Source organism: Semicossyphus pulcher, unplaced genomic scaffold (assembly GCF_022749685.1).
Source record: "Semicossyphus pulcher isolate SPU_LCO1_2020_fin unplaced genomic scaffold, fSemPul1.0.p SCAF_6, whole genome shotgun sequence".
NCBI lineage: Eukaryota > Metazoa > Chordata > Actinopteri > Labriformes > Labridae > Semicossyphus > Semicossyphus pulcher.
Window position 1 is genome coordinate 29,075,127 of NW_027211737.1, and position 11,392 is coordinate 29,086,518.

At 43.1% G+C, this 11,392-nt stretch overlaps 1 protein-coding gene across 1 annotated transcript; it reads right to left on the reverse strand.

Annotated features, from left to right (window-relative positions):
* Window positions 1-2,190: 2,190 nt before the first annotated feature.
* Window positions 2,191-10,985, reverse strand: adora2aa (adenosine A2a receptor a). Its single transcript, XM_069682904.1, has 3 exons — window positions 10,922-10,985; window positions 6,011-6,727; window positions 2,191-4,870 (listed from the first exon to the last, which is right to left on the reverse strand). The coding sequence occupies exons 2-3, from the start codon at window positions 6,346-6,348 to the stop codon at window positions 3,853-3,855; spliced, it is 1,356 nt and encodes a 451-aa protein (XP_069539005.1). The 5' UTR covers window positions 6,349-6,727; window positions 10,922-10,985; the 3' UTR covers window positions 2,191-3,852.
* Window positions 10,986-11,392: the final 407 nt, after the last annotated feature.

The window sequence follows — 11,392 nt, forward strand, 5'->3', positions numbered from 1 at the left end:
GACTGGGCACAAAGTGCAACAATGGAGGCTGTTAAATCCATGTGGTGGTCGACACTCTGTGACAAAGACTCAGCTCTAAGGGGGAGACTGCATGAACAGGCCTGCGTAATGTAGAGATGGTAAATACACACACACACACACACACCTCCTTTGCACCAGCATCCTCTTTTTTCCAAAGCTGAAGCCTTTAAATGAGCGGACAAGGGGCTGCTGTTGTTTGTATCCATGGAGTCTCAACACACAGACAGACTGGCACTCTGACTTTATAGATGTTCGTGATGTCAAGACATTTTTTACAGTTTCCCGCCACAGATTGGAACTAAGACGAGAAAAGGGAACGACTGTTTCTTACTGTGATACTGTGAGAAGAAGAGTTTTAATCCAGTTTTACTCTTTGAGCAGAAGCTACAGGATACTTCCAACATTTCAAATTTAATTCACAAAAAAAAGTAGACTATGATGACTACTATTTGTTATAAATGTATAGTGACACATTACAGGGCTAAATCAAGAGCAATGTGGGTGCTCTGTGATCTAACTTAAATGTGTCAGAACCACAAACCTCAAAATGACAATATGGTGATAATGTGTTTTAATTTGGCTGCAACTTTATGTTTTATGGTTCACTAACATCACGTCATTTGTGGTCACAGGATGCAGCCGTGATCAGTCAACAAGATATAATAGATACTGCCCACTACACCTGCTCAGCACAACAGCAGACACACACAGTTAGAGTGAACATAGTGGAGCGTTTAGCAGCTAAAGAGCAGCTTTAGTGCACTCAACACAACTCAAAATGACTGCCAATGCTGCTCAGAAGCAACTTGATTATGATTATAAGTCAATGTTGTGATCAAACCTTGTTTTTAAGGTGTTAATATATCAGTGTAGGGTTTACAGGCACGCTTCTCCAAACCCTTAACCCTTCAGTAAATGGAGATTTAAACCTGCAGGTTGATGCGGCAAAAGTTTAACTAGGGATGCACGATGTAGGATTTTTTGCCAATAAGCAATATGGCAATATTTTCCAACCCTTTTTGCCGATTGCCAATTTCGCTGCTGATAGATTACACGTTTTTTTTCCACCTAGTTGCAGAGAACATCAAGTCTCCCCTGTAGTGGAATTGATTAAAGCCTACTCTTATTGTAGTGGCCACAAACTGCCATACTGCAGACATCTTGCAACCTTCTTCACACTTGACGGAAGACGCGTGGTGCAGGCGTTACTCGCGCTGAGTTAATGTCGTAGCATTGCGTCAGGCTTTATTAGGGAAGGATCGAGCAGTTAGGCAACATGAAAGCGTTGGCAGAAAATATCGATACCGATAACGTGTCGATATTGTGCATAGACTGTAAAACTACCACTTGTCATTGGTCGACAGATTAATTCAACAGGAAGTAACTTTTTATTAGTGAGTTGTTGTATTTTTGCTTTGGTCAGAGGCAGGCCAACTGTCTTCCTGTTTTCAGCCTTATGCTAAGCTAACAAGCTTCTGACTGTACATAAATGTGATTTGTATACATCATCTCATGAAAGAAGACCATTTCGCAAAATGCAGCTTTTCCTTTCACAGAAAATATTGATTACAGTGAAATGATTGTAAGCAATTCGACACGCTTCTTTTGCAATGACAAAACCGCTTCTATAACAAGATCTCCAGTTGAGCTGTAATAACCATGAAGGTTTGAATCAGGACCGTGATACGACCGAGACGATGAGACATGTTGCCACACAGGACAGCAGACCGAGCACGAGCACTCAGGAGGTCTCTGCAGAGGTTTTTATGCAGCACTACAGACCTCTGGGGAAGCTTTAAAAAGAAGTCCTGCGCCCTGTAACCTGAACGCACAGGGGAATTAAGATAAAAGCTGGGAAAATAAAGAACTCCAAAGATAGTTTCACTGCGTAACTAACTATTTCCCAGAATGAGCAAAGCAGATCTTTCACTCTGTTCTACAGACTTCCTGTTCTGATATGAACACGACCCTGCCTGATTCAAAGCCAGTTGGAAAGTGGAGCTGTTCCTTACAGCGACTGAAAAATGTCTCGAAACATTTTGTGAAATACAGTAAAAAGGATTTAAAGTCAGAACTTTGTGCTTTTAAAAGGACAAAAGGAAACATCTGCACTGGACAACTTCAAAATAAAGTTTTAAAATATCGTTCACAATTCTCTTTAAACCAATTCATCATCCAGCGATCTCAAAGTCTACATTTACACATGTATAAGCACACAAAAAAGTCAACACAAGATTACATTTCTGCATCCACATGTTTAAACTCTGGGTCATTTGTTTATTATTATTGACACAGTGTGAACTTGTCTTTGGTGAAAGTTTTCGTCTTTTTATTTCAGTCTCATAAAAACAGCACGAGGCCCACAGGGAGCAATGGGTGCGTTAAATAAATCAGAGGCCACCAGTTTTATGTTGCAATGTAAAAAAATTACTGCCATAAAGCTGAAATACAGAGCAAGAGAAAAGAATTGGCCAAAGGGGAAAAAGAATAAGTGTGATGTATGCTTAGAAGGTTAGCGCTGTCTGTGTACTGCAGGTCCTCGGGCTTAATTTTAATGCTGCAAATGACTGCAGTACGGCTTAAAGTCGAGCTGCATTTCGAGAGTATCTAGCTTCCGTATCGTGACGTATTCCAGAGTGAAACAGGACGTGCAGGCGGGACATATCATTAGAGGGATTTGATTTGATGGTTGAGAAGTGGGCGTAGACAGACGTTCTCCACAGCGCAGTAGCTAGCTAACTGACCGAGCGTTCTTGGTGCTCTGCGGCTAAATGTTGCAGATTGATTGGTTGAAATTGTTTGGTGCTAACTTACGTAAGCACGCGGGAAATTTAGTTTTACGGGAAGAAAAAATGATCAGATTTTGATATAAGAATATGAAGAAATGGATTTCCTGTATTTTTTTGGGCCTATATTGCCAAATAGATGCACAATATTACCGGGGATGTGATCTAAAAGGATTAAAATGACATTTTTCATTTGACCTCGACTTTGGGGCGGCTGTGGCTCAGTGGTAGAGTCAGTCGTCCTTCAATCTGAAGGCCGGAGGTTCGATCCCCAGCTTCCTCAGACTACATGTCGAAGTGTCCTTTACATACTTTACGTAGCAGCGTCTGCCATCAGTGTATGAGTGTGTGTGTGAATGGGTGAATGTGACATGTAGTGTAAAGGCAGCTTTGAGTGGTTGCAAAGACTAGAAAAGCGCTGTATAAGTACAGTCCATTTACCATTGAAGAAATAATCCTCTAACCATGACTCATGGTAATGCTATAAGGTGAAATCCAACACAGTGCATTTAAACCAACATCCCTGAAAAAAGTCCATCAATAATTTAATAACAAGTTTGTGATGCTGGAACCAGAAATGACAGAATGCACTCACACACTGTGAGTAACAAAGTGATGGTTCTATGCCCTCACTTGACACCGTACCCGTTCAGCTTTGGTGGATCATACAATTTCACTGATTCAGTGATTTTGTATGAACCTTTATTAACAAGGCAGGAAGCAGAGCATTCAGAGCTCTTGTTGGTTGAAACCAAAGCAGGTCCTTTTCTGATGTGTGGAGCGCCTGCACGTCACAGACAGAAGTGTCAGCCACTCCATTTAAACTGCACCAGATCATGTGGGATGTTAAAATAGCTTTCAGTCTAAATTTAAATTAAAAGGTGTTATTAATTAGTTAAGACAGTTCCAAGTGTCGAGAAGATTCAGTGATATTGTCAGTGATAAGTTTACAGTGTTATCCCAATCCTTTGCAGGCTTCTGCAGAACTCACGTTGGCTTTGGAAGGGCTACTGAATATAAGTTAATGATCCTTCCTGTGCATGCGTCAGGACGCCTTCGCCAGCTCACTGTAGCAACTCTTCCTGGTTTGCTTGTTGAGCATTGATGCGACATGGGCGGAGCCAAAGTTCTCTTTGTCCTTATCCTCTATATCTTCAGGTCCAGCACAGTCATGCTGCTGCTCTGCATACTGTAGATCATTACCGATGGGAGTCTGAGCCTGTCTGAGGGCTTGCAGTGGACAGGGGCCCATCTTTGGACAATGTGAAATGACGACTGACAGAGGGGGGTGGCATACTGCCACCAGCCCGCCGCCTACAGGAGAGACATGAGCAGTGCAGCGATAGGAGCTTTCACTGCTACTGCTGCTGTGCTCAGTAAAAAGGTCAATGCTGAGGCTGTTTGCCTTGAGTCTGATGGAGTCGGTGATGCTGTTGTGAGTGGAGTTGCCCACCCTTCTCCGACTTTCAAACAGCTCCTGCTGGCCCAGGATGTGGCGCCGGATAATCTTCCGGAAGGTTTGTCGGAACTCACGAATGCGATAGGCGTAGATGAAGGGGTTAATCACAGAGTTTGTGTGTGAGAGAATAATGGCCACATTCATGATCCAGAGCGGAGGACGGTCACACCCCGGACAGAAGAGGGTGAAGCAGTTGATGATGTGTAAAGGCAGCCAGCAGACCGCAAACAGGCCGACAATGATGGCCAGAGACTTGGCAGCCTGGACCTCCTTCTGCAGCGTGGAACGGGACTTCTCTCCATTAAGCGCTTTCACCTCCATCAGCTTGAGCTGGTGGCGAGCAGCCATGAAGATGCACAGGTAAATGGCCAGCATCAGCATCAGAGGAATCAGCACACAGGTAAAAAAGTTGAAGTAGACCATATACTCCATGTCCACCACCTTCTCAAACAGGCATTGCATCAGGTTAGGTGGGCAGTCGGTGTAGTTAACATTGTGCAGGTTGTTCCAGCCCATCATGGGAGTCAGACCGATGATGATGGAGAAAACCCAGCAGATGGCGATGATGCCTCGAGCCCGCTCGCCTGTCACCAAGCTGTTGTACCTGGAAAAGGATGAGCACATACTTCAAACAGCAGAAATGTCTGTCAGCTCAAAACTCTGTGAAAGTTAGTCCCAAAGAACAGCCACACTAAAATGTCTATTTCATGTAGTGCACAAGAAGCACTGTAATTTTTCATCTTTTGTAAACTGTATAATTGGCTCAGCTGATGGCTCTCTGGAAGCACTTCTCACCCCGGAACTAAAAGAGAAAGGATAAACAAACAAAGTCTTTCAGGGTTCCTCAAAGGAAGCGTCTATTTTGAGTGCGCCTGTAGCGCAGTGTGGGAGAGCAGCTGACATATTTTGCTTATTTCTATCACATTCTTGAGATGTTAAAGTTCAAAGGTTAATGCTGCAAAAACAATCCCTCCAGATCAGAGATGACCAAAAAAACATGCAGAGGAAATCTCACGTATCGTCAGCAGAAAGACAAGGTCGTGTTGAGTCCCGAAAACAGGAAGGCCGAGTTGGAAGTGGCTCTGCAGTTATGTTAGCATGATGATGTCATAGCTTGAGCTGCAGCGTCACTGTTGATCAGCCATGCACTAGGCAACAGGATCAATGCCTGTACATGTCATCCTTAGCTGATCTAAATGCTTTATTCAAGCTGACACTTAAACATAAATAGTCTGAGTGCTGTTTTCTTCAGTCGTAAAGTAATAACGTGAGATTACACAGGGGTTGCAAGGGGTTCATGTCGTCTGTGTAAGCAATTAGAAGAACATTCGTTTGATTGCTCCGGGGGGACGCAGCCTCGTGGGAGATGCCATTTCTGGACACAGTCATTCAGCCAAGATTTTCTGGTTCAAATGTGAAGTATTTACTGACAGCCTGAGATAAAATGTAAAGTTTTATTGTGAGAGCTCCACTGAACAGAAAGAAAGGGAAAAGGCGTGATTGCACATTTTAGTCTCTGTTATATTTAAGTATTCATTTCAGGTGCTGAATTTGTTAAAGCTAATCTTTCCTCTTCCCCTCTGAACTTTTGGTAGGGTATCCTTTAAACCATTGATGAATGAAACAGGGAAAGAGCTCCAATCAAAAGCTTATAAATTAACTATTAAGATTACTACTCTTGTATCCATAGCAACATTTGTAACCACTAAGACCTCCCCACATTTTAGTCCTCTGGGCCACTGACCTGAGCGGCAGCTTGATGGCGATGTAGCGGTCTATAGCGATGGCCAGCAGGCTGAAGATGGAGCTCTGGGTGAGGACCAGCACGAAGCAGGCGATGAACAGGCAGCCGTAGAAATTGGAGCAGAAGCCGATGCTGATGAGGATGGAGAAGGGAATGGCCAGGACGCCCACGGCGATGTCGGCCACGGCCAGCGACACCACGAAGAAGTTGGTGATGGTCTGCAGGTTGCTGTTGAGGCACACGGCCCAGCAGACCAGCACGTTGCCCAGCACGGAGAACACAGCAATCAGCAGCTCCAGGACGATGTAGAAGATGGCGGCAGCAGTTAAGTCCGACATGGTGAGACAAACAGCGGGATCACTGATGAGGAGGGAGGAAAGCTCGCCTCAACAACCATCGCTGCAGCCTGGCACCCGCTGAGCTCAGCCTCCTCTCCTCCAACACTCCGAGACACATCCACTGGGATCCCCTGACGGCTGTGCCAAACTCCCTCGCACCTGCTCGACTCTAACAGCTGGAAAAAGGTTTATTCAACTTCAGATGGAGCTGTCATCACTCGAGCTCCATGCACAGGACACATTCGCCTCCATTCTCTCCTGGTGCAAAGCTCCTCTGCTGTCCTCTCCCCTCAGGTCCTTCCCCTCAGCAGCTTTTCCCATGAGCGTCTTGAGTGGCTGAGATGGTGCCAGCAACGCACATCACTGGAACGTGAAGTCGCTGGAGATAAAGAAGAGCAGAAGTGAAAAGGAGGAAACGCTTTATTAATAAAGGAAGTTAATTGCAACACTCCCACTTGCATCAGATATGGTTAGATGTAGCACGACGTGTTGCAACACTGTGAAAGAAAAGCTGTCTAACTTTCCCCAAACACTTCATATATTTGCAAGAATATCAGCTTGACACTGATATTATATGTAAACCTGAAAATGTATTTTATGTGTCTTGTTGTTAATTTTTAATTAAATTAAATGTGGTAAAACACTTTTCAGAGCCACAATAATTCATACTTTCTCTTTGGCGTTCTAACGGTCAAATGATGTCTGATGACCGTCATAGTCTACAATAATGTTTATGTGAGTGTGCACTTTTGTGGGACTTTGGACTGTCTTCTATAAACAGCCCCTCTTGACCCTGCAGAGGAGCGATGGGAGAGCGGTTTGTGTAGACTTCATCAGCGTCAAACGCACACGTAGCAGAGCTCCCAGTGCTTCGGTGGAGGAGCGGTCATTTGCAGGAAACACGGAGGATGCTTCAAGGGAGTTTGTAATAAATATACTGAGTGTCTTCTGAAATAAAATGGATTAAATGAGTGTAACCTGCACAAATGATCGATAATCTAATGATCAAATGTTACATGTTGTCGTGTTTTTGGTTTGGGTAAAAGATTAAACTTTTTGGTTCTTTATGCATTTATGCTTTTCTCACTATATTAAAATGCAGCGCTCAAATGCAGTCGTTTCACATGCATCTGTTCACCAGTTAGGATCAGAATGTGCTGGAAGCTGTTGGGATGTTTGTTTATTTGGCCCTCACTGTCTGTCAAAATAGACTGAACCACATCCACAATTTTGATGAGGCAGGTTTCAGTTTCCATCTTAAGCTACAATCTTAAAGAGCTTGTTTTTATGACAGATGACTACATGCATGATACTTTTTATGGACTGATTTGTATTGTTTATAGTTTCTCTCCCCCAGGTCTTATATACATAATGCACAGGGCGGCTGTGGCTCAGTGGCAGATTCGATCGTCTCTCAATGGGAAGGTTGGTGGTTCGATCCCTGACTTCTACAGTCACATGTCAAAGTGTCTTTGTGGGCAAGACACTGTACCCCAAATTGCTCCCAAAGGCATAGCCATCGGGCATGAATGTGCATAGATCTCACTGGAGATTGGCACTTAGGCCTTTGCCATTAGTGTGTACAGTGTGTAGTGTAAAAGCGCTTTGAGTGGTTGGAAGGCTAGAAAAGCGTTGAATAAGTCCAGTCCATTTACCATTTACCACAATCTCTGTAACGTGGTTAGCATTTCAAAGCTGAACAGATATTTCCCTTTTGAGAGAAATTAAAGGAAGTTAAGATCGACTGAATGACTTTTAAATGTTGCTCTCTGTCATAAGCCACTGCTGGCTAGCAAGTCTCCTTTTACCCACTGAGGTGATAATATAACGAGAAACGAGATTTGTTGCAACTTTGAGATGATCAGTTTCTTGTGGATATTTGACTATCAAACTTAAATGCTTTCTCTGCCCATCCAGTAGAGGCAGATGGCTGTTGACCAATGAGTCTGGTTGGTTTGTTTTTTCCTACCACTGTTGGAAAGTGCTGTTCATGGTGGATTGTTGTTGGGTCTCTCTAAATAATACACCTGCTCTATTTGTAAAGTGTCCTGCCCTTTATTATGATTTTGCACTATGTAAATAAAAACAGATTGATTCAGTGATATGCTCTCGTTGACATCTAATTCCTTTCACAGTAAGCATTAATAATCGGTCGGAACCGCCTCTGTGCCTTAAATGTACACAAACATTCATACACTGATGGCAGAGGCTGTCATCAGGTACGATCTAATCACATTAACACATTCACTCACTGATGGCGAGCAATCTTTGGTTCATTGTCCTGCCCAAGGACACTTCATGTGGACTGCAGGAGCTGGGGACAGAGCCTCCAATCTACCGCTGCCGCCCCGCTTCTCTTCTGGGAAGGCATTCCACAAGAATTTGGAATTTGTCTGTTTGAAATGTATCCCGTTCATCCAAAAGAGGTCAGCCAATGGTGTCGGACAATAAGGACTGGCCTGCAGTCTGCTGTCTCCCCAAGGTGTTTATTGGGTTGGGTAAGAGCTCTGTAGATGTAGTGGAGCTCCTCCACATCAAACTCGTCTCTCCATGTCTTTAGGGGCTTTGCATTGTGCACACTCATTCCTAATTCTGTATGCTGGTCTATGGAGCGGGAGTACACCCTACACTCAACAAGCAGCAGAGCAGCCCACCAACTTTCGGACGTGTGTTGGAGATAAAGTTTAGCTGAAGTTCAGGAGCAGGACCACACCTCAATCACCCATTTCCTGTCATGTGCCTATATAAGTTGCACCGCCCTTCTCACTTGTCTGTTCTCGTTTCTCGTGCCCCACCCCCCCTTCCCTTCTGCCTATCCATCTTTTTCTCTCTCCTTAGGGGTCCGCCAGCCCGGGAGCTGCTGCTGATCCTCAACGAAGCCTTCCCCACACCGCAGCCACCTTTATTCATCATTAATATCCTCATATTCAAATCATTTCACATTTCATCATAATAATAAAATGTTTAAATATATCTGATTGATGGTGTGGTCCTTGCTCATGAATTGTCTTTCAGCTGTGATAGCTGTGGCTCAGTAGATAGAGTTGGCCCTCCACTCATCCTCCAGTTGAACGTTGAAGTGTACTAATGCAAGATGTTGGCCTTCAGGGGATTTCTGATTATAATTCCAATAAGTTAAATATGACCCCATGTCTATTCACAATTAATAATTCACACTGAAGTTATCTTTGAGCCACAGGCCATAAAAGGCTCACCGAACAGAAATCTGTTTTCATGGTGCGATCCCTCAGAGGGATGTTTCTTGAGGTTACGCTGAGTTTTCAGAGAAAGCAGCTGTGCTGGAACGCCGGGTCTTTGCTCTCAGAGTCACGGTTTTCCCTTTGGGTTGGATGAGACCTTTTCATTAATACCAAAGACTTGTTGTTTCAAGGATGATAGTTATCAGAATGTTTTTATAGTTCAATCTATTTGACTCACAAATTAAGCTTTTGTTGGTCCGTTTCCTGTAAGCTCAGTGTATTTATTTGTCTGAGACGTTTGGTGTTACATTGCGGTGGCTTATAATGTTTCATGCAGCAGCGGTGGATCCAAAACGAAAATCCCAGAGGACAAAAAAAGGAAATAATGAATCTATGAAAAGAATGACAGTGATTCTCCCATGCTCACAAAGCTTACAATAACAAGCTGTCCTGAGATGGAAGCATGAAACACATCTGAGAACCTCCAGGGACTTACAGTGAAATAAAACAACTGAGGACTCTGATATGTTCAGTATCTTCACTTCACATTAGCCTGCACAGAAATTGAAATGTAAGAAAAACTTTTTACATGATTGAAATATTTTATTTGATTGCTAAGCGAATTAAGGATTAAACTACCATTTACAAGCCAGCCTACCACTTCAACATAATGATGAAATGGTCTGTGACCCCCAGAAGGTCAGAATTAGCCTTAACCACATATTCTAGTTGAATATAAGCTTGAACATAAGGATGCAGTTGAGTGCATCATTACTGCATTAACGTTCCATCATCTTTAGTCCTTTGTTTTAGAGTTGCCTTAGGCCAAAATCAAGTTGATCATTTTAATTATTAGGAGTTTGTCTTGTAGGAACCCACAGAGAACAACTTTTCCTTATGGAATTCTGACTTTTTTTTCTCGGAATTCTGACTTTAATCTCAGAATTCTGGCTTTAATCTCAGAAATTAAAAAAAAAAAATGTATTGGAGCTTAATTTTTTTTTTTCCAGTGGCCCTAATCCTCTTCCGTACTAATGCCTACGGGAAAGACGTGAGGAAATTCTCTTCAGGTTTCCTGCTGCTTGCTTTTGTTCCCACAGGTGAGGAAACTAAACACCCAGTGTGGGACACCTTGTGCCAAACATCTCTTTACAGCGTTCCTCTCACATTTCCCACGTGCTTTCAAATGCTTCACATGAAACTCACGCGGTTAGCATACCGTAAAATCACCATATATAAATCATGGTAGCATATGCACACTTAGGCTTACAATAAAGAATTACGGATTCAAAAATATAGCCTTTAAAGTATGGTGAATGCAAACATTAATTATTCAGGTTTTAATTAACACTTTTAAAAATTAAATGACTCACCCTTTTCTCTTGATGTCCGTCAGTCAATGTAGATTACCGAGGAAAAAAAGACGATTAAACAGGCTACCACTTAAAACTGATTGCATGACCACTTCGGGAAGTGAAGTCACAGAAACCACGTCTTCACCTCCCACTGAGCGACTTGTGTGTGTACAAGTGTAAAACCTCTCCTATTCACTCGTTAAACTGATTAAAATAGCCTACCAGATGAGATTTTCACTTCTGCCTTGTGTCCAGGAAATAAAAGCACATTGAAAGTCTGACCAGTTCCTCCTGCCCGCATTTGGAGAAATAAAACTGCTCTCTTACAGAACATTTGCAGACAGATGCAACGCGTTTTCCTCCCTCCCTAAACACACACACACCTCCCCCATAAAACATATCGAGCCTGATTGTGTCCGTTTCCTCTCCAGGGGTGAGTCAGTTTAAAAGCCTGTTGTGTCTACATGACTGTTACTGACACATTTATTT